Genomic DNA, 23,575 nt, shown 5'->3' with positions numbered 1-23,575 from the left:
TTCATCTAAAGCACAAGAAGAGCACCAACACCTCTAGGTGGATTGATCAGGGTTTTGAAAGTTAATCTATAGTTCCACACCGTGTCTCAAAATGTCGAATTGTCGAATATTTCCCGTGAAATCTGTCAAATAATTGTTTGTTCATTGATTAGTACTACTCATCATTAGCGTTTTGGCTTCAAAATAATGTAGAACTACTAAAACCAAAATAAATACAGAGACCATACATTTGTTCTAATGACCTAAATGCATCTGTATTATTCTATCAATTTATTTTTATTTGCAAATCATTCACTACCACAAAGGGAAGTAACTAATTGTGATAATTGGGAAACAAGAAATTCAGTCAGCTTGATAATAATTCAAATCAAACCTTCCAAAGAATCAGCAAATTTTATTCGAACAGTTCCTACAAAAGGGTAGATGATATGTTTTTTTTTCATATTTATACAAAGTTAAAGGTGGAAAATTTTAAATTTAAGTTGATTGAAGCCGATTTTATTCGGTGTTTTATGAAATGTGGAAAATGGAATAATGCATTTTCTTTTCCTACCAGGTTTCGTGGAGAAAGATTCATTTAAGTCTATCAAAAATTAGTTATTGTTAACAACCGTGGGCTGATTTCTAGGACACCTGATACTGTTTTCGGTTCACGTTCCAAATCTGAATTGCGGGATTTATTGAATAGGATCTAGATTTTTGTTGTAGGTGTGTCGTAACCGAAGCACTTAAACAGGTATGAAGTGGTTGGTTTATACTTACTTAGCATACTTACCACCCTACTGTCAGCTTGACTTTATCCAACACCTTCTTGGCATCCGCAAATGTTACTTCGATTGAGACAACCAGATTTCCAGCAAAGCTACTTCGTAACCAAAAAGCTTCCGGAGGAATTGCCGGAGAAACTTCCGAAGGAATTGCCGGAGAAATTTCCGGAGGAATTCCCGAAGGAACTTCTGGAGGAATTTCCGTAAGAACTTCCGGAGATATTGCCGGAGGAACTTCCGGAGGAATTCCCTGAGAAACTTCAGGAGGAACATCCGAAAGAACTCCCGGAATTCCCAGAGGATCTTACGGAGGAACTTCCGGAGGAACTTCCGGAGGCATTCCCGGAGGAACTCCCGGAGGAACTTCCGGAGGAACTTCCGGAGGAACTTCCGGAGGAATTCACGGAGGAACTTCCGGAGGAATTCACGGAGGAACTTCCGGAGGAATTCCCGGAGGAACTTCCGGAGGAATTCCCGGAGGAACTTCCGGAGGAATTCCCGGAGGAACTTCCGGAGGAATTCCCGGAGGAACTTCCGGAGGAATTCCCGGAGGAACTTCCGGAGGAATTCCCGGAGGAACTTCCGGAGGAATTCCCGGAGGAACTTCCGGAGGAATTCCCGGAGGAACTTCCGGAGGAATTCCCGGAGGAACTTCCGGAGGAATTGTCGGAGGAACTTCCGGAGGAATTGTGGGAGGAACTTCCGGAGGAATTCCCGGAGGAACTTCCGGAGGAATTCCCGGAGGACCTTCCGGAGGAATTCCCGGAGGACCTTCCGGAGGAATTCCCGGAGGAACTTCCGGAGGAATTCCCGGAGGAACTTCCGGAGGAATTCCCGGAGGAACTCCAGGAGGACCTTCCGGAGGAACTTCCGGAGGAATTCCCGGAAGAACTTCCGGAGAAATTCCCGGAGGAAGTCCCGGAGGAACTTCCGGAGGAATTCCCGGAGGAATTCCAGGAGGAATTCCCGGAGGAATTCCCGGAGGAATTCCAGGAGGAACTTTCGGAGGAACTTCCGGAGGAACTTCGGAGGAATTCCGGAGGAACTTCGGAGGAATTCCCGGAGGAACTTCCGGAGGAATTCGGAGGAATTCCCGGAGGAACTTCCGGAGGAATTCGGAGGAACTTCGGAGGAATTCGGAGGAACTTCCGGAGGAATTCGGAGGAACTTCCGGAGGAATTCCCGGAGGAACTTCCGGAGGAATTCCCGGAGGAACTTCGGAGGAATTCGGAGGAACTTCCGGAGGAATTCCCGGAGGAACTTCCGGAGGAATTCCCGGAGGAACTTCCGGAGGAATTCCCGGAGGAACTTCCGGAGGAATTCCCGGAGGAACTTCGGAGGAATTCCCGGAGGAACTTCCGGAGGAATTCGGAGGAACTTCCGGAGGAATTCGGAGGAACTTCCGGAGGAATTCCCGGAGGAACTTCCGGAGGAATTCGGAGGAACTTCCGGAGGAATTTGGAGGAACTTCCGGAGGAATTCGGAGGAACTTCCGGAGGAATTCCCGGAGGAACTTCGGAGGAATTCCCGGAGGAACTTCCGGAGGAATTCCCGGAGGAACTTCCGGAGGAATTCCCGGAGGAACTTCCGGAGGAATTCCGGAGGAACTTCCGGAGGAATTCGGAGGAACTTCCGGAGGAATTCGGAGGAACTTCCGGAGGAATTCCCGGAGGAACTTCCGGAGGAATTCGGAGGAACTTCGGAGGAATTCCCGGAGGAACTTCCGGAGGAATTCGGAGGAACTTCGGAGGAATTCGGAGGAACTTCCGGAGGAATTCCCGGAGGAACTTCGGAGGAATTCCCGGAGGAACTTCCGGAGGAATTCGGAGGAACTTCCGGAGGAATTCCCGGAGGAACTTCCGGAGGAATTCGGAGGAACTTCCGGAGGAATTCGGAGGAACTTCCGGAGGAATTCCCGGAGGAACTTCCGGAGGAATTCCGGAGGAACTTCCGGAGGAATTCCCGGAGGAACTTCCGGAGGAATTCGGAGGAACTTCGGAGGAATTCCCGGAGGAACTTCCGGAGGAATTCGGAGGAACTTCGGAGGAATTCCCGGAGGAACTTCCGGAGGAATTCCGGAGGAACTTCCGGAGGAATTCCCGGAGGAACTTCCGGAGGAATTCCGGAGGAACTTCCGGAGGAATTCGGAGGAACTTCGGAGGAATTCCCGGAGGAACTTCCGGAGGAATTCGGAGGAACTTCCGGAGGAATTCCCGGAGGAACTTCCGGAGGAATTCGGAGGAACTTCGGAGGAATTCCCGGAGGAACTTCGGAGGAATTCGGAGGAACTTCCGGAGGAATTCCCGGAGGAACTTCCGGAGGAATTCCCGGAGGAACTTCGGAGGAATTCGGAGGAACTTCCGGAGGAATTCCCGGAGGAACTTCCGGAGGAATTCCCGGAGGAACTTCCGGAGGAATTCCCGGAGGAACTTCGGAGGAATTTCGGAGGAACTTCCGGAGGAATTCGGAGGAACTTCGGAGGAATTCCCGGAGGAACTTCCGGAGGAATTCGGAGGAACTTCCGGAGGAATTCCCGGAGGAACTTCGGAGGAATTCCCGGAGGAACTTCCGGAGGAATTCGGAGGAACTTCCGGAGGAATTCGGAGGAACTTCCGGAGGAATTCGGAGGAACTTCCGGAGGAATTCGGAGGAACTTCGGAGGAATTCCCGGAGGAACTTCCGGAGGAATTCGGAGGAATTTCCGGAGGAATTCCCGGAGGAACTTCCGGAGGAATTCCCGGAGGAACTTCCGGAGGAATTCGGAGGAACTTCGGAGGAATTCGGAGGAACTTCCGGAGGAATTTGGAGGAACTTCCGGAGGAATTCCCGGAGGAACTTCAGGAGGAATTCGGAGGAACTTCCGGAGGAATTTGGAGGAACTTCGGAGGAATTCCCGGAGGAACTTCCGGAGGAATTCCGGAGGAACTTCCGGAGGAATTCCCGGAGGAACTTCCGGAGGAATTCGGAGGAACTTCCGGAGGAATTCCCGGAGGAACTTCCGGAGGAATTCGGAGGAACTTCCGGAGGAATTCGGAGGAACTTCGGAGGAATTCGGAGGAACTTCCGGAGGAATTCGGAGGAACTTCCGGAGGAATTTTCCGGAGGAACTTCCGGAGGAATTCGGAGGAACTTCCGGAGGAATTCCCGGAGGAACTTCCGGAGGAATTCCCGGAGGAACTTCCGGAGGAATTCCCGGAGGAACTTCCGGAGGAATTCCCGGAGGAACTTCCGGAGGAATTCCCGGAGGAACTTCCGGAGGAATTCCCGGAGGAACTTCCGGAGGAATCCTCGGAGGAACTTCCGGAGGAATCCTCGGAGGAACTTCCGGAGGAACTTCCGGAGGAATTCCCGGAGGAATTTCCGGAGGAATTCCCGGAGGAACTTCTGTAGGAATTCCCGGAGGAACTTCCGGAGGAATTCCCGGAGGAACTTCCGGAGGAATTCCCGGAGGAACTTCCGGAGGAATTCCCGGAGGAACTTCAGGAGGCATTCCCGGAGGGAACTTCCGGAGGAATTCCCGGAGGACCTTCCGGAGGAATTCCCGGAGGAACTTCCGGAGGAATTCCCGGAGGAACTTCCGGAGGAATTCCCGGAGGAACTTCCGGAGGAATTCCCGGAGGAACTTCCGGAGGAATTCCCGGAGGAACTTCCGGAGGAATTCGGAGGAACCCTCGGAGGAATTCCCGGAGGAACTTCCGGAGGAATTCCCGGAGGAACTTCCGGAGGAATTCCCGGAGGAACTTCCGGAGGAATTCCCGGAGGAACTTCCGGAGGAATTCCCGGAGGAACTTCCGGAAGAATTCCCGGAGGAACTTCCGGAAGAATTCCCGGAGGAACTTCTGGAGGAATTCCCGGAGGAACTTCCGGAGGAATTCCCGGAGGAACTTCCGGAGGAACTTGGTTTTTATTTTTTGATTAATTATATTTTTAAACTTGGCTTAGACTAGGAATTTGGAGCCATAACATTAAATAATTTTTCGTTGACGTATTAGCAGAACCTCCTTGATTTTAGTAGGGTTACTGCTCCTTGACTTGTTTCTTATTTTTGTGATTTGTTCAGAAGTAACGGGGGCGGTTTTTGATACCCCCCCCCCCCTCCCCCTTCCCCAAAGAGACAAAATTTTTAGAAGATTTTTTTTTCGAACTCTCCCAAATTTAAAAAAAAAAACCAGATTAATCCACCTAGCGGTGATGGTGCCTTTCTCGTTCGTTCAAAAGGTTTGGAAAAATCTAAAATAACACTAATATGTGGATTGGTATCATTTTTCATATTTGTTTATATGCATAAAAAAAATTCTCGCCAAACGCAATTTGTTGCAAACAAATCGGATGAGCATACTTAAGAGCAAAACATGGCATTTTGTTTTGTAGTTTTAAAATTAGTATTTTCGCCATAACTTTTGATCCAATTGTACGATGCGGCCAAGTTTCTATAGGAAACAATGGGACAAGATTCTGCGTCGAATGCAATCTGTTGCGAGCGACATGAGAAGCACACATATTGCACATCTATCACAGTAACTAATATATGACCGGATTCAGTTACAATATGGTTACTGCACTACGAGGAACATCTGAATGGTGCTGAGAGTACAGGCAGTGAAAATCAAGGCAGCGGAGGAGATGACTACGTCAGTTCAGCGGACGATGGAAGCCAACCAGCCCTCACCTTGAGGGAAGTTAAGGATGCCATTCAACAGCTAAAGACCAATAAAGCAGCTGGTAAGGATGGTATCGGAGCTGAGCTCATCAAGATGGCCCCGGATGGCCCACTTGCCTGCACAAACTGATAGTCAGAATCTGGGAAACCGAACAGCAACCGGAGGAGTGGAAGAAAGGGGTTATATGCCCCATCTACAAGAAAGGCGACAAACTGGAGTGTGAGAACTTTCGAGCGATCACCATCCTTAATGCCGCCTACAAAGTGATATCCCAGATCATCTTCCGTCGTCTGTCACCATTAGTGAACGAGTTCGTGGGAAGTTATCAAGCCGGCTTCGTTGACGGCTGCTCGACAACGGACCAGATCTTTACTGTACTGCAAATCCTTCAAAAATGCCGTGAATACCAGGTCCCAACGCACCATCTGTTCGTTGATTTCAAGGCGACATACAACAGTATAGACCGCGTAGAGCTATGGAAAATAATGAACGAGATCAGCTTCCCTGGGAAGCTTACCAGACTGATCAAAGCAACGGTGGATGGTGGACGGTGGATGGCGAACACTCCAGTTCGTTCGAATCGCGCCGGGGACTAAGACAAGGTGATGGACTATCGTGCCTGTTGTTCAACATTGCGCTAGAAGGTGTCATGCGGAGAGCCGGGTGTAACAGCCGGGGTACGATTTTCAACAGATCCAGTCAATTTATTTGTTTCGCGGATGACATGGACATTGTCGGCCGAACATTTGCAAAGGTGGCAGAACTGTACACCCGCCTGAAACGTGAAGCAACAAAAGTTGGACAGGTGGTGAATGCGTCAAAGACAAAGTACATGCTTGTGGGCGGAACCGAGCGCGACAGGGCCCGCCTGGGAAGAAGTGTTACGATAGACGGGGATACCTTCGAGGTGGTCGAGGAATTCGTCTACCTCGGATCCTTGCTAACGGCTGACAACAACGTTAGTCGTGAAATACGAAGGCGCATCATCTGTGGAAGTCGGGCCTACTACGGGCTCCAGAAGAAACTGCGGTCGAAAAAGATTCGCCACCGCACCAAATGTGTCATGTACAAGACGCTTATGAGACCGGTTGTCCTCTACGGACATGAAACATGGACAATGCTCGAGGAGGACTTGCAAGCACTCGGAGTATTCGAGAGACGGGTGCTTAGGACCATCTTTGGCGGTGTGCAAGAAGACGGTGTGTGGCGGCGAAGAATGAACCATGAGCTCGCCCAACTCTACGCCCGAGTAGCACACTTGTCACATAACAGTCACTGGGACTCATATGCGACCAAATTCAGTCACATTGGAGATGCTGCAACCAAATCGATCTGAACTGTGCTACTAGGGCGGCGAACCCAGTATCCAGAAGGTAGTTAAAGCCGGAAGGGTACGATGGGCAGGACATGTTGCAAGAATGCCGGACAGCAACCCTGCAAAGAGGGTGTTCGCTTCCGATCCGGCAGGTACGAGACGGCGTGGAGCTCAGCGAGCGAGATGGGCAGACCAGGTGCAAAACGACTTGGCGAGCGTGGGGCGCATCCGAGGATGGAGAGATGCGGCCTCGAACCGTGTATTGTGGCGTCAAATTGTTGATTCAGTGTTATCTGTTTAGATGTAAACTAAATAAAGCTAGACTTTTTTGAACTCTTTTTCACAATAAATAGTAATTTTACCATGACTTCTAAGCCCATAGTCCGATCTGGCCAATTTTCAATAAGAAACAATGAGACATTCTGCGTCGATTGCAATTTAATGCGAGCAAATCGGTTGAGGAAAAGGGCCTGAAAAATGAGTAACATTTTTTAGCGATTTTGCCACAAAAAAATGGTATAATTTTCGATCCCATAGTCCGATATGGCCAATTTTCAATAGGAAACAACGGGACAGGATTCTACGTCGAATGCAACTTGTTGCGAGCAAATCGGTTGAGGGTAAGTGCCCGAAAAATGAGTGACATTTTTTACGCGATTTTTTCGTATGAATTTGTATTTTGGCCTTTACTTCTGATCCCATAGTCCGATCTGACCAATTTTAAATAGAAAACAATGGGACAGGATTCTGCGTCGAATGCAACTTGTTGCGAGCAAATCGGTTGAGGGTAAGTGCCCGAAAAATGAGTGACATTTTTTACGCGATTTTTTCGTATGAATTTGTATTTTGGCCATAACTTCTGATCCCATAGTCCGATCTGACCAATTTCAAATAGGAAACAATGGGACAGGATTCTGCGTCGAATTCAACTTGTTGCGAGCAAATCGGTTGAGGATAAATGCCCGAAAAATGAATGACATTTTTTGAGTAGTTTTGCGCACACACACACACACATACACACACACATACACACACACACACAGACATCACCTCGATTCGTCGAACTGAGTCGATTGGTATATAACACTATGGGTCTCCGGGCCTTCTATAAAAAGTTTGTTTTTGGAGCGATCATATAGCCTTTACCGTATACTTAGTATACGAGAAAGGCAAAAAAAACAAGCAATGGGTAATGTTTTAATCATAACAGCGAGTAGACGAAGGACCTCCGTCGGCCTTCGCAACCTAGCGGCTACTGAACGAGCTCGAGATTCCCAAATTGGACGCAAAGTCAAATCACTTGCAATCCATTTCTCAAGCCAATACTTCCATATGTGTATAGTACACGTCCACATTAGAGGAGCGTGAGTATTTAGAATGTCTGGCGGCTATACACATTCTTTACCAGCAACTGTACTGATCAATATTGGCTATTAGCTTGAGAAATGGATTGCGAGTGATTTGACCATGCGTCCAATTTGGGAATCTCGAGCTCGTTCAGTAGCCGCTAAGTTGCGAAGGCCGACGGAGGTCCTTCGTAGCTTAGTTGATTAAATCACCAGTCCAGCGTACTGTAGGGTCATGGGTTCGAGTCCCATCGAAGGGAACGTGGTTACCTCCAATACACTTTCCAAATCAATATCTTCACATATGAGTTTTCACAACATTGTAAATTAACGTCCAAGTCGAGTGGCTTAATCCCCGGAAATAGCAACTGTGCTTTTCTGTTTTGCCTTTCTCGTATACTAAGTATACGGTAAAGGCTATATGATCGCTCCAAAAACAAACTTTTTATAGAAGGCCCGGAGACCCATAGTGTTATATACCAATCGACTCAGTTCGACGAATCGAGGTGATGTCTGTGTGTGTGTGTGTGTGTATGTGTGTGTATGTGTGTGTGTGTGTGCGCAAAACTACTCAAAAAATGTCATTCATTTTTCGGGCACTTATCCTCAACCGATTTGCTCGCAACAAGCTGCATTCGACGCAGAATCCTGTCCCGTTGTTTCCTATTTGAAATTGGTCAGATCGGACTATGGGATCAGAAGCTATGGCCAAAATACAAATTCATACGAAAAAATCGCGTAAAAAATGTCACTCATTTTTCGGGCACTTACCCTCAACCGATTTGCTCGCAACAAGTTGCATTCGACGCAGAATCCTGTCCCATTATTTTCTATTTAAAATTGGTCAGATCGGACTATGGGATCAGAAGTTATGGCCAAAATACAAATTCATACGAAAAAATCGCGTAAAAAATGTCACTCATTTTTCGGGCACTTACCCTCAACCGATTTGCTCGCAATAAGTTGCATTTGACGCAGAATCCTGTCCCATTGTTTTCTATTTAAAATTGGTCAGATCGGACTATGGGATCAGAAGTAAAGGCCAAAATACAAATTCATACGAAAAAATCGCGTAAAAAATGTCACTCATTTTTCGGGCACTTACCCTCAACCGATTTGCTTGCAACAAGCTGCATTCGACGCAGAATCCCGTCCCATTGTTTCCTATTTAAAATTGGTTAGATCGGACTATGGGATCAGAAGTTATGGCCAAAATACAAATTCATACGAAAAAATCGCGTTAAAAATGTCACTCATTTTTTCGGGCACTTACCCTCAACCGATTTGCTCGCAACAAGTTGCATTCGACGCAGAATCCTGTCCCGTTGTTTCCTATTTGAAATTGGTCAGATCGGACTATGGGATCAGAAGTTATGGCCAAAATACAAATTCATACGAAAAAATCGCGTAAAAAATGTCACTCATTTTTCGGGCACTTACCCTCAACCGATTTGCTCGCAACAAGTTGCATTCGACGCAGAATCCTGTCCCATTGTTTTCTATTTAAAATTGGTCAGATCGGACTATGGGATCAGAAGTAAAGGCCAAAATACAAATTCATACGAAAAAATCGCGTTAAAAATGTCACTCATTTTTCGGGCACTTACCTTCAACCGATTTGCTCACAACAAGTTGCATTCGACGTAGAATCCTGTCCCGTTGTTTCCTATTGAAAATTGGCCATATCGGACTATGGGATCGAAAATTATACCATTTTTTTGTGGCAAAATCGCTAAAAAATGTTACTTATTTTTCAGGCCCTTTTCCTCAACCGATTTGCTCGCATTAAATTGCAATCGACGCAGAATGTCTCATTGGGTCGTATGAATAAAAAGTAGTAAGTTCAACTTTACTACATTTTCAGTAGTAAACGTCACTTGTGGAACATGTTCGTATGAATAAAAGAGACTTTACTACACTACACATTTCGAACATACTACAAACAACTGTTTCGGTATGAATAAAAGAAGAGTTTACTACTGATTTCTTGTAGTCTGCTCAAGACGTTGCTACTCATGTTAAAAATGCAAATTATTCATCAGAATCGAAGCGAATCGGCTTTGTTCTTGAAAATAGAAGTCCAATTGAAGAAAAACAAACAAAGCAGACATGTCTTTTGTTGATTTGCTGCAAAAAAATGATGAAATCATCATCGTCATCGTGGGGTCTATTTTGTTTTGACGTTTCTGCATGTAGTAAATGGTAGTAAACTGTAGTAAAAGCTAAGTTCGAATGTAGCATATGCCATAAGTTCGAAAAAGTTTTTATTCATATCAAACATGTAGTTTTCTCTGTGAACTTTATTTTTGAGTAGATGCTACAAGCGTTGAGTTTTGCTACTTTTTATTCATACGACCCATTGTTTCTTATTGAAAATTGGCCAGATCGGACTATGGGCTTAGAAGTTGTGGTAAAATTACTATTTATTGTGAAAAAGAGTTCAAAAAAGTCTAGCTTTATTTAGTTTACATCTAAACAGATAACACTGAATCAACAATTTGACGCCACAATACACGGTTCGAGGCCGCATCTCTCCATCCTCGGATGCGCCCCACGCTCGCCAAGTCGTTTTGCACCTGGTCTGCCCATCTCGCTCGCTGAGCTCCACGCCGTCTCGTACCTGCCGGATCGGAAGCGAACACCCTCTTTGCAGGGTTGCTGTCCGGCATTCTTGCAACATGTCCTGCCCATCGTACCCTTCCGGCTTTAACTACCTTCTGGATACTGGGTTCGCCGTAGAGTTGGGCGAGCTCATGGTTCATTCTTCGCCGCCACACACCGTCTTCTTGCACACCGCCAAAGATGGTCCTAAGCACCCGTCTCTCGAATACTCCGAGTGCTTGCAAGTCCTCCTCGAGCATTGTCCATGTTTCATGTCCGTAGAGGACAACCGGTCTTATAAGCGTCTTGTACATGACACATTTGGTGCGGTGGCGAATCTTTTTCGACCGCAGTTTCTTCTGGAGCCCGTAGTAGGCCCGACTTCCACAGATGATGCGCCTTCGTATTTCACGACTAACGTTGTTGTCAGCCGTTAGCAAGGATCCGAGGTAGACGAATTCCTCGACCACCTCGAAGGTATCCCCGTCTATCGTAACACTTCTTCCCAGGCGGGCCTTGTCGCGCTCGGTTCCGCCCACAAGCAAGTACTTTGTCTTTGACGCATTCACCACCTGTCCAACTTTTGTTGCTTCACGTTTCAGGCGGGTGTACAGTTCTGCCACCTTTGCAAATGTTCGGCCGACAATGTCCATGTCATCCGCGAAACAAATAAATTGACTGGATCTGTTGAAAATCGTACCCCGGCTGTTACACCCGGCTCTCCGCATGACACCTTCTAGCGCAATGTTGAACAACAGGCACGATAGTCCATCACCTTGTCTTAGTCCCCGGCGCGATTCGAACGAACTAGAGTGTTCGCCATCCACCGTTGCTTTGATCAGTCTGGTAAGCTTCCCAGGGAAGCTGATCTCGTTCATTATTTTCCATAGCTCTACGCGGTCTATACTGTTGTATGCCGCCTTGAAATCAACGAACAGATGGTGCGTTGGGACCTGGTATTCACGGCATTTTTGAAGGATTTGCCGTACAGTAAAGATCTGGTCCGTTGTCGAGCAGCCGTCAACGAAGCCGGCTTGATAACTTCCCACGAACTCGTTCACTAATGGTGACAGACGACGGAAGATGATCTGGGATATCACTTTGTAGGCGGCATTAAGGATGGTGATCGCTCGAAAGTTCTCACACTCCAGTTTGTCGCCTTTCTTGTAAATGGGGCATATAACCCCTTTCTTCCACTCCTCCGGTTGCTGTTCGGTTTCCCAGATTCTGACTATCAGTTTGTGCAGGCAAGTGGGCCATCCGGGGCTTTATTGGTCTTTAGCTGTTGAATGGCATCCTTAACTTCCCTCAAGGTGGGGGCTGGTTGGCTTCCATCGTCCGCTAGACTGACGTAGTCATCTCCTCCGCTGCCTTGACTTTCACTGCCTGTACTCTCAGCACCATTCAGATGTTCCTCGTAGTGCAGTAACCATATTGTAACTGAATCCGGTCATATATTAGTTACTGTGATAGATGTGCAATATGTGTGCTTCTCATGTCGCTCGCAACAGATTGCATTCGACGCAGAATCTTGTCCCATTGTTTCCTATAGAAACTTGGCCGCATCGTACAATTGGATCAAAAGTTATGGCGAAAATACTAATTTTAAAACTACAAAACAAAATGCCATGTTTTGCTCTTATGCTCATCCGATTTGTTTGCAACAAATTGCGTTTGGCGAGAATTTTTTTTATGCATATAAACAAATATGAAAAATGATACCAATCCACATATTAGTGTTAATTTAGATTTTTCCAAACCTTTTGAACGAACGAGAAAGGCACCATCACCGCTAGGTGGATTAATCTGGTTTTTCATTATTTATATTGGTCGATTCACTTCACATTCGGCCCTGGAATTCATCTAGTGCCACTATTATTAACAGCAAAGTTTCTGAGCCTTATCATCAATTTAGCATTCATTAGACTATGATTTCATGTTCAGGATTTTGTAGACGGGCTAGTAATCGAACCAAGCCACCCTCAGCATGGACCGTCATTGATTTTAGATTTAGAGGAAATTCGAAAAGAAAGACTTATATGAAACAAAATCGGTCGAAATACCGCATACTCTTATTGGTTACTACATCCAACTCCGCTTAAATCATGGCGTTTGACTGTTTAACCTTTCCTATTCCTGGGCCTATCGTACCTGATTGCCTTCCGAAGAAAAAAAATATCTCGAATACACAAACAATTTATCATCGAGTCTCGAGAACGCCTTACCCCTCGAGAAAAAGTATTCCTTTCACGGAGCCCGCCGTAAGCGGAAGGTTGTGTTTAGGTACGAAAACAATGAAATATCATATCCATCATCATCCTTTCATCTATTGTGCTTCGGTTATGCCATCGCAGACTGAATTTCCAAAGAAGAGAAAAACCGACGATGAAAATGTTAATGATAACGATTATTTTTCATCCCACTGTTCACGATCGCTTCCTCTGTTTCATCTTTTTTTTTCCTATTCAGACGGGAATGAGCATCTTGTTAGCCATAGAACCAACCAAGCGTGATCCATTCAACTGAGCCATACATGGTTGTTATCCACACAATTTCCAAGGGTGGCACTGTTTTTCCCATCCCTAGCAACTGCCAATAACAACTTTCGACATTCAGACGAATAAAACTCTCATCTCGATGTGTTTTTCTTTTTTCTCTTTCCGCATCCGACTCACCCATAGGTTGTTCCTGCAGTCACCTGCTAATCCAGATTTATTGTACATAATATTTTTCTGCCACACCCAGCTCACCGTAACTCTTCTGCTGGGGCTGATATTCGGTAGCAAGGTAAGTGAAGTTGAACGTTCGAGTTTATCAATACGGTTGGGCCTAACTTTATCTGAATCGTCTTTTGTTGAGTTTTTTGTTGGTCGTCGACCCACTTTTGTGTAATAATCTTGGCCAATACTTGCCCTGGGCAATACTCGAATAAGAAACCAGCGGAGCGGAAAATCGCCGAAATGGCCATGTTGCAGCTTCCGAACAATATCGGATACGCTCGCTCTTGCTAGGAATGAAGAAAAATATTTTGAATGTAATCCGTATATTAGTTAGAGAAATAAGGTTCGGTAAAAATACTCAAAACAATAGCAAGCATAATTGAATCATTTGTTTGAGAACTGCATATATCAATTACACACAATTCCGAGAAAACAATAAAACACTGTTATTGAACGAATTTGGGCAGAATCTTTCATATTTTTCGATACAATTCAATAATTTTAGGGAAAACTCAAAGCCTTAGGGCACTTTCACTTCAAAAACAGCAATCAGTGCTCTATAAAAATATACATTCCCGAGCAAAACACAATTTCCCGTTTTTTTTGTCAGAATACGTATTTTTGGACAAGGATTTAGAATCTATCAGAATATATCACGAACAAACGGTTCAGTTGGTTCTCCTTGGAATAGTTTTCAATAAATAATCGATTTGAAAATATTTCATGTAGTAGAAAATATTTCATGTAGAAACACAAAAATAAGATTAGGAATAATCAATTTCTACTTTATCATGTACCGTTCAAGCTACTCACTATTGCAGGATTTCCGGCACATGCTGACTTGCACTAGGAAGTCAACATATGTTAGCTTTTAATAACCATTCCTATGAAGGAAGAAGTAGTAACATTTCTTGGGAAGTAAAAATAAGCCTCGAAACGCAACATCTAAATCAATTAACACGTTCGTGACTTCTTTCCGTCAAAGGATACATAAGCAGATTAACGTCACATGTTAACTTCGTGATGTTTCCTTTTGCCCATATGAAAAGAGGATTACTGTGGAATCAGTTATAAGCAACACCTTTTACTGTTATGGTTTTTTTTTCTGCGTAATACAGCTTGACAAAATCGCATGGAGGTACGTTGCATTGCTTAACGTCGAGTGGACACTTTTCCGTGATTACGGGGAAGATTACAGACAAGGGGTAGATGTATTGTATACATAGTTTTAAGATAGTTCTGTCATTAGGAAACCCACATATATGGTTTTATGCCTATTTGAGAGAGAGAGTACTTGTATGCTTAGCTCAATCACGCTTTTCTCTCCTCCCAAAATAAAATAAAAATCGTAGTTCTTAACCAACATTTGAAAAGGTCGTAACAGCCAAAATATGTTCTTTCCGATTCCTTGTCTATATAGATAAATAAATAAATTTTGGCTTTTACGCCATTTTCAAATGTTGGTCTAGGGCTCATCATTTTTTCGAATTTTGACTTATTCCAGGGGTTGAATTTTGAAATGTATCGCATGGTGGACTTGAAGCCAGTGTTGTCCTAAACCCAGCGCAAAAAAAATCTGCTCTTTGATTTTACTCTATCTAAACCAGCGGTTCTCAACCTGGGGTACATGTACCCCTGGGGGTACTTTGGCTGGTCTCTGGGGGTACCTGAGACAAAAATGTGTAATGGTGGACGTTGTATTAAAATTGCAATGAATACTAATGTTAGGAACTTGTTTCGAATACGCTTAATGACTCTATTTTTTCAGCATATTCCGTTAACTTGACGTTAAGTTGCCAAATACAACGGCATCGATACTTTCTGTTGAACTATTTATGGGTGCATGACGTTAGGCACCTTTATTTGCATAAACAAAGTGGGATTCATGTCCATGCGGTGAGCAACTTCCATCGATTTTTTAATCAGTCTTAACTTAACATAGTTATTATTCAATCAAAGTTAATTGCCTATTTCCGAGGATTAATCCACCCGACTTGGACATTAATTTACAATGTTGTGAAAACTAATATGTGAATATGTACGTTATGTGGAAGATATTGATTTGAAAAATGTATTGGAGGTAACCACTTTCCCTTCGATGGGACTCGAACCCATGACCCTACAGTACGCTAGACTGGTGCTTTAACCAACTAAGCTACGAAGGACCTCCGTCGGCCTTCGCAACCTAGCGGCTACTGAACGAGCTAGTTATTATGTACAGTTGCACATAACAAGTACCGTCGTGCGCGGCTTCTTTTGAAAAATCGGTGGTTACTTTGGACATTTTTAAACAAGAATAACAACGTAAATTAATATCAAATTGCTATTATCACCGTTCGGGTGTCTTGTTGATAGTTGGATGGCAACTTTCTGTTTTAAATTCTTAGAAAATCAAGAATCCAAAGAAGCCCCCGGAGTCAAAAGAAGTCCCGTACGACGGTAGCTTGACTAATTCACAATTTTTACTTCGTAATTGGCAAGAACTAGCTCTCCTCATTGAAGTTTGGGACAAACCGGTAACTAATTTTGACATATTATAAAAGAGGAGTTCAACATATGTTCTCTTAAAAATGAGAGTCTTGTAGTTCATAAAGACCATGCGCTAAATACGCAAGGGTTTGTTATTTTCTTACACGTCATACCTACTAATTAAGTAGAGCGCGGATGAGGTTGCAAAAAATGAAAAATTCTTTACGTAGTACCGTACCGCACAATAGATGCCCGGGGTAAAAAGTCCATGGTTGTGATCCATTTATATTAAAAAGAAGGCACCATACATCCATCACAGATCCAAATAATATTTTTTCTGGATAGAGCACACATCAAGCTCTATCTGGTAAAAGGGCGAATGTCGCAAGAGAGGATTCTCTTCGTCGACTTCCCCTCTTTTAAATAAAAGTGACAAGCAGAGGATTTCATCGCGGTTTATCACCTCAGAATGCAAGTTTTCATTGTTTTCTTTCGTTCTGAGGGGTAAACCGCAACGAAATCATCTGCTTGTCACTTTAATTTAAAAGAGGGGAAGTCGGCGAAGAGAATTCTCTCTTGCGACATTCGCCCTTATTCATATCAGCTTCGGTCACACCAACACAGGCAGCATGGAATGTTTTGGCACATTTGCCTTCACATACAGTGAATATGTCTGTTCTCATATTAATAGACAAAGAACACCTTTCGCTGTTTTTATCCATGATAATTGAAAGTCAATTGGAGTAAATAGCGTGAACCTTGCAAATTAACACACAGGGCAAGCAAACGCGTATCGAACCGGACTGAACACACAGGGCAAAAAACGCGTATCGAACCGGACTGATGATATAGTTACGTGAACTCAGATCCAAATTTTAACTTTATTCAAGTCTCGAAATAGACAATATCGGACGTTCAAAACAGAGCAACAAACAACGCGGTGTATCAACGAGCCATTAGAGCGAAGAAAAAAGAAAAAAAAAAGGGGGGGAGAAGGGAGAGGGAAGAATATTAGTGTGGAAGCTGATATATCTCCATTAGCAAAAGGAAGGTGGTTTGATTTGCTCATATGCCATCGCGTGCACTGATATCATATTAGAAATTTAGAGACAGTACTCGTCGATATAAAATCCTTCCGCACGCGATGGCATATGAGGGGGAGGGAAGACCCTATCATGAACATGTACTTCTAAGTTTGGAAGATGATATTAGCATTTCCATATCATTGTAAATCGTTTCACTTCACGTAGAAGTAGCACACACACATCATTAATTAGTATTCAATTTATCGTCAATCACGTGACTCAATACGTGAGCATGCCGAAACGAAAGCCGAAACTCTTTGCCGAAAAAGGTACATAGCTGGAAGGTCTAGAAAAAATGTTATTACGCTTTGAAAATTGCTTGTTCATACCATATGCAATAAAGCAATGTTTCTGCCAGCACATCCCCATCTTCCTTCTTGTTTGAATTTTTACTTTGTGAAATGATTCAGAGATCCTTAGCCGCGTCTATCCTTAAACATTGTAAACTAACCTGGAGTCACCACGAGTTCGCTGGCTTCTACCCCTCTCTTACTAACTGAAAAATTAAATGATATTGATTGTATATATCACAAAGAACCATGGCTCCGTAAAGTGTTATACACGCCTGAGCCTACCAAATAAACGAACTTGGAAAAAAATGATTCAGAGTATCTCCCATTGGCTCCAAAGCCCTATAGGATCAATAATTTTGAAACAACACTTAGTTAAATTATTAGTCCACGTAGTTCGGCAGTGCCTGCAGAAAAAATGATTATTTGCATAATATCTTCGATGCATTATAACTTTTTTTGTGGACGTTCCAGCAACGTACCTTCTTCGGCAAAGTTTTTCGGTATCCTTTGGGTTATACTTTAACGTAATGTGCCACTTGGTTTATGATGAACTGAAACCTCTAGAAGTAAAAATGCAAAAATATACATTGTCCCATACTAATTTCCATGCAAACTTCAAACGCGATGGGAAAACGAGGAAGCAACCAATCGTGCCCAAATACTGCACAGTTGTTTGGGACCCAGAATAGTGTCGAAAAACCATTGATTTGAAAAAATGACCATGACGCCCCACTCTAATGAGCCTAATTATTGTTGTCTAAAACTGGAATCAAGGACCCCTCCTTTTCTTCACTGAAAATAATCTACACGCTTGTTCAATGTTCTTTTCCACGTAGATCTAACGTGTTTTATAACCCGCCATGTTCACTAACATTCCACGTCAGTTTCAATATTCTTTGTCACGTGTATCTAACGTGTCTTATTATTGTTCATTTTGACTAGCGATCCACGTTAAACTCATCGTAATTTCAATTGAATCGACACCACTTGCCGATCCTGTTCAATATAACGTGTTTTGAACATCGTTTCCTATCGGTTTAGTATATTGAATCTTGTTTTAAAATAAGAAAAGAAAAACCTTGTTGTGATGTCATACTGCATCAGACGATATTCAGCGTATCCAAACCGGACAGGAACATCAACACAAGTTATTTTACTAGAAAGGTAGGTTCAATGTCAATTTTTTCCTGAATTCTTATGAATTATGGACGAATTTCAGGTATACAAGTACATCTAAAACGAGTGAACGCAGCCAGCACGGTCTCGAGGGGAATGACATAAGTTTACCGGCGGCCCATTTTGTGCGGGTTTTGGTGTGATTTAATTTGTGATTTGTAAATTAAACAAGGTATCCGCCACATGCATGCAAAAATAAATAAATAATGGTAAAAATGTGATAACTGGCTAATTCTAAAATGTGTTTTATTTGTGTTCGTACATTGCTTACAATTTGGAGCTGATACAACCCAATAGCACCCTTCCAGACGTTTCCTACAAAAACAATTCATAGAGATTTAACGTGTTTTTCATTTTTATTCTTTATGTTCTACAAATGCATCGAACGTTTTGTTTTTTTGACATTTGGAACTGGAATTACACGTTATTCTACTATGAATTTCAACTAGTGAAAATGTATGTGTGTAACCAGTGGGATGGGCGTGTATAATGTTTTCAGTGTTGATTTCTGATAGTATATCTCAAAAGTAAACATGAGTATCACTAGTGTCCAAACTACGAATTACATCGTAACAATGCTAATGCTAATGTATTTTCGAAGAACACATTATCATAAAATCAACATTAAACATGAGACCAATCATGCATTCTTGAAGTACTTTATTGTGTTTGGTCAGTTACAAGCTCGACAACTTCATTTAACCTTTTGTCTGTGCTCTGGGGTCAATATGACCCCAGGCCACTTTGAGTGGCTGCCATTTTTTTAGTTGTCAACCGATTCTCCTAATTTTTGGTAGTTTGGTAAAACTCGCCGAGATCTGTCTCCTATGTGCAAATTCGCTTGAAAAATCTTGAAAATATGCGCTACAGTGTCCTTTTTTCAAAAAACTTACGTTGTCTGTGCTCTGGGGTCAAATTGACCCCAAATTGAAATTGCTATAACTATTTTAATGTTTGGCCAATTTTGAATTTTCGGGGCTGTTTCGAAAGATAATTTAATCATCTTTCAGGTCGTTACCAAAGATTGACTATAGGTGGGCGGGTACATCGCGGGGAGGGGTTTTCGTAAAAAAGGGTACAAAAACAGTGATTTTTCATGCTTATTTTATTATATCTGAAAATCCTACCCATTTTGAACTGCACCTTTTCAAAAAGGTTATGCAGGAAGGCGTCTGCTTTGACATGAGGCATTGATTAGTTTAGCGCTTGGTCGCTAGGTGGCAGCATATTTGAATTCAATATTTTACACTACTCAAGTAACTCCGATATATGGAATTTTCCTCATTGTAAATATTCTTATCGCACAATTTTGAAATTTATAAAGATGACGTCTGTAACAAAGTTCGTCTGGTCGCAATAGACTGTCATTTGACGGAATAAATAATAAGGAAATTTACAAATAGGCGGCGCTAGTGTACTTGCAATATTCTTGCATATATGAAATATTGCTTTAGCTTGAGATCCCTCATACCTACACCAAAGTTGTATTCGGCAACATTGTTCAGGATGTCTAGTACTACAAAGCGGTGCTCAATATAATGAGCACTTCTTCTCTTTTTTTAATTTGTGTGATAAGAATATTTACACTGAGGAGAATTCTATATATCGGAATATCTTGAGTAGTCTAAAATAATGAATTCAAATATACCACCACCTGGCGACCGAGTTCTAAACTTATCAACGCCTCATGCCAAAGCACATGCCTTCCTGCATAGCCTTTTTAAAAAAGTTGCAGTTCAAAATGGGTAGGATTTTCGGATATAAGTAAAATAATCATGAAAAATCACTGTTTTTGTACCCTTGTTTACTAAAACCCCTCCCCGCGATGTACCCGCCCACCTATAGTCAATATTTAGTAACGACCTGAAAGATGATTAAATTATCTTTCGAAACAGTCCAGAAAATCCAAAATTGGCCAAACATTGAAAAAGTTATAGCAATTTCAATTTGGGGTCAATTTGACCCCAGAGCACAGACAACGTAAGTTTTTTTGAGCACAGACAGAAGGTTAACTGATTTGCATTTAGAAATGATGGAGACACATGCCATTCCATGCGTAAATAAGCAAAAAACTGACATTTTAAAAAAATGTAGCCCAAAAACGGCTGTGTGGACTTTTCCAATTTTTTTACTGTATGTGTAAAAACAAAATTTTCATTTAAAAAAATTAAAAAGAACAACCGTTTTGGTCCAAAAGGTTGAAAATCGAAAAAATAAGATATTTCATTATTTAAACATCTTAAAGCTTACTATTTTCCTTATAATATTTTTTCTAAAATCTTGAAAATCTTTTCATTCATGCCAAAAGATTGCAAATCGGTCAATTGGTTCAAAAGTTATGAAGGTTTGAAAAAAATATTTTTTTGGGAAACGTAGTTTTTTTTTTGGACCACCCTATTCTGAAAATGACCACCCTAAGAGCGAAACAAAAAATGTGGGAGGTTCGGTTGTGGGTACCCTTTTACCCTATTTGATCTTACACGCTAAAAATGAACTACTCAAAATTGAGTCGAATCCGACACATTTTCATTAAAAACGGGACAACTCAAAATTTGAGTAAAAGATACTACTTCAATAAAATGATGATTTCGCGAAAGTTAAGCTTGGCCTTCCATCAATTTTTAATACGACAGATGCGAATCAAGTTTATCTATCTATCAGGGTTCATAATGCTCACTCAATCTCAGGAGCACATGATTTTCCCTCACGAAAGTTTTCGGGGAGAAATCGCTTTTCGGGAAAGAAAAACAGCCTGGAGAGTGATAACAATTTTTCGCTCACTTCGATTGCCGCTAAACGTTGGTTTGCTCTTTTTCTTTCACATTCGAGTCTTTTCGTGGCATCATCAATGCAAATGGTAGTAGCTTATGTGGAACAAATAACTTGACGCTTTCATACAGATAGCGTGGTGGTGTGGCTAAAGTAAGCGCATCCCCACAGCTATTATTCTTACTATTCTGGGTTCGAATCCCGGCGCGGTCATACAATTTTGTAATTGTTCTGCGATAATTCTCGCGAAAAGTGAGTGAGAGATGAAAGTAAGGCAACGAAAAAGGATTTTCAACTAATAGGCAAGATTTTCGTTCATCTTCCAATGCTAATTCTAGAGAAAAGATTGATGGGTGAAAGATGATCCTCAACATAAACAACGAAACAAGATTTTCCCTTGGCCCGAAAAACGCTTGCTTTGGTCTCATTGAAACGAAAAGTCGAAACCCTGCTATCTATCTAAGTGCATTTTACGACAAACAGACTTCTAGTTTAAGTGCAATCATCATTTTATTGAAGTAGTATCTTTTACTCAAATTTTGAGTTGTCCCGTTTTTAATGAAAATGAGTCGGATTCGACTCAATTTTGAGTAGTTCATTTTTAGCGTGTATACCGACATTTATATACCAATGGAAAACTAGACAAATAACCCTACTATTAGCGAAGAAATTATATTGATTTCGACGATTTGGGAAATTTTATTGACAATTTTACAAATTTGACATTTTTGAACATTTCAATTTTGTGGTTTGGATGTGGGCAGCCTTGAAAACTCGGCAGAAATAAGAATAGTCTGTACGATTTTTTCTTATATCGAAGACAAATACAAATACAATAAAACTGAAAAAAAGAAGAAAAATAAGAAAAGAATTATATTTTGGCCATAAACAGAAAGTATGTGTACATTAACTAGTCATGCCCCATAAATAAAAATAATTATTAAATTTATTATTTCTATCAATTAGGCCGTTACAACTATTTAATTAAAATTTTGTCCTACTGGTCTCCGAACGGTCAAGGGGGGGGGGGATAATGAAGAATAAATATTAAAATGAAAAAAATAAAAAAAAACTGCTCGGATTTCTTAAAGAATGTTTTGAAAATCCTCAAAATTATCCGAATTTTATTTTGTTACCCCCTCAAAATATTATTTTTTGGCAAAAAAAAAATCCGAGGAGGGGGAGACAAAATAGTTTTTAAATATTTGTATCGGCCTTATGTCTAAATAATTATTATAACTGCTTAAAAATAAGTTAGGGGACAACTACAGCAGCATTGATTGAGTTTTGTGTGTGTCTCTCCATTCTAACCCCCACTGGCTGGCAGTGATGTTATGGAAAAAAGCTGACTGTTTTACAGTCAGATTTAGTCCGGGAGTTAGAAGGTGCTAGCTCTACTATAGCTCGAGTGACCCATTTCAGAATGCCTGGTATTTCATGATCAGTCCGAGATCACTTTTGCTTACAATAAGCCCCGCCTGTTTATGCTACCATTATCAAATGGATAATGGATCCATAAACAAACTTCCGGATTTAAAATTCAGCGCGTATATAGTTTTTTTTAATATATTCAACATTCAGTAAAATTATACTGGAACATTCTCACCAAATAAATCCCTTATTGTGTAATGCCGGGCATTTCTAGGGCCGGCTTTTTGAGGAGCGGTCTTGGTTGATGTGAGTGCCACACATCACATTTTTTCACGAAATTATGAAATATATGTCAACAGTTACATGAAGATCCACAATAGAACACATTCACCAAACCTTTCCTGCTCTTTCAACGCAACCTAATTTTGATACTAAATAACCGTACACTGTAGCTGTCTCTGTCTAAATCCAGAAAGCAGCTCAAAATATTTGTTGAAATACCGCACATTGCTCGAAAGCTTTTCCGATACCCCTTTCACACTGACATTATAACTGCACTGATTTATTTGGATTCGTCAACAGGACTGACACAGTCCAGCTTCAGCATATCATTTACTTTTAAACATATCTTTTAACACATGGCGATATATGGAGCTTCCTAACAACCGAAACATTTGTTTCTCACCGTCCGAATGCAAACGCGCAGCAGCAAATTTTTCAAGCTCCACAGCAGCATTGATTGAGGAGGCCCACAACCGAGCCAATAACAAAAAAATTTGCTCTCAAATTTTGATGGCAATCGTTATTGATCCTCAAAATAGATTAAACTTACTGTATAAATGCGCATTGGAAATCATTACTTCAATTGAATCACTTTAATTTACCTATGACACGTTGAAAAAAGTGAAAAAAAACTTTCGTATTGTTTTTCTTGTAAAAAAAGTGATTTATTCGGAGTTCGAAGTAGAAATGTCTATTTGGTTTGATATGGAGCACAAAACA

At 42.1% G+C, this 23,575-nt stretch overlaps 1 protein-coding gene across 1 annotated transcript in view; it reads left to right on the top strand.

Annotated features, from left to right (window-relative positions):
• LOC134211567 (uncharacterized) overlaps nucleotides 1-23,575 on the top strand; it is a 722,476-nt gene that overhangs the window by 622,425 nt on the left and 76,476 nt on the right. Inside the window, exon 13 of the mRNA XM_062688552.1 lies at nucleotides 13,372-13,477. Within this exon, the coding sequence (XP_062544536.1) occupies nucleotides 13,372-13,477 (106 nt within the window). The remainder of the gene's footprint in view (nucleotides 1-13,371; nucleotides 13,478-23,575) is intronic.

This window comes from Armigeres subalbatus, chromosome 2 (assembly GCF_024139115.2).
Source record: "Armigeres subalbatus isolate Guangzhou_Male chromosome 2, GZ_Asu_2, whole genome shotgun sequence".
Taxonomy (NCBI): Eukaryota; Metazoa; Arthropoda; class Insecta; order Diptera; family Culicidae; genus Armigeres; species Armigeres subalbatus.
This window is presented reverse-complemented; position numbering and strand designations above follow the sequence as displayed.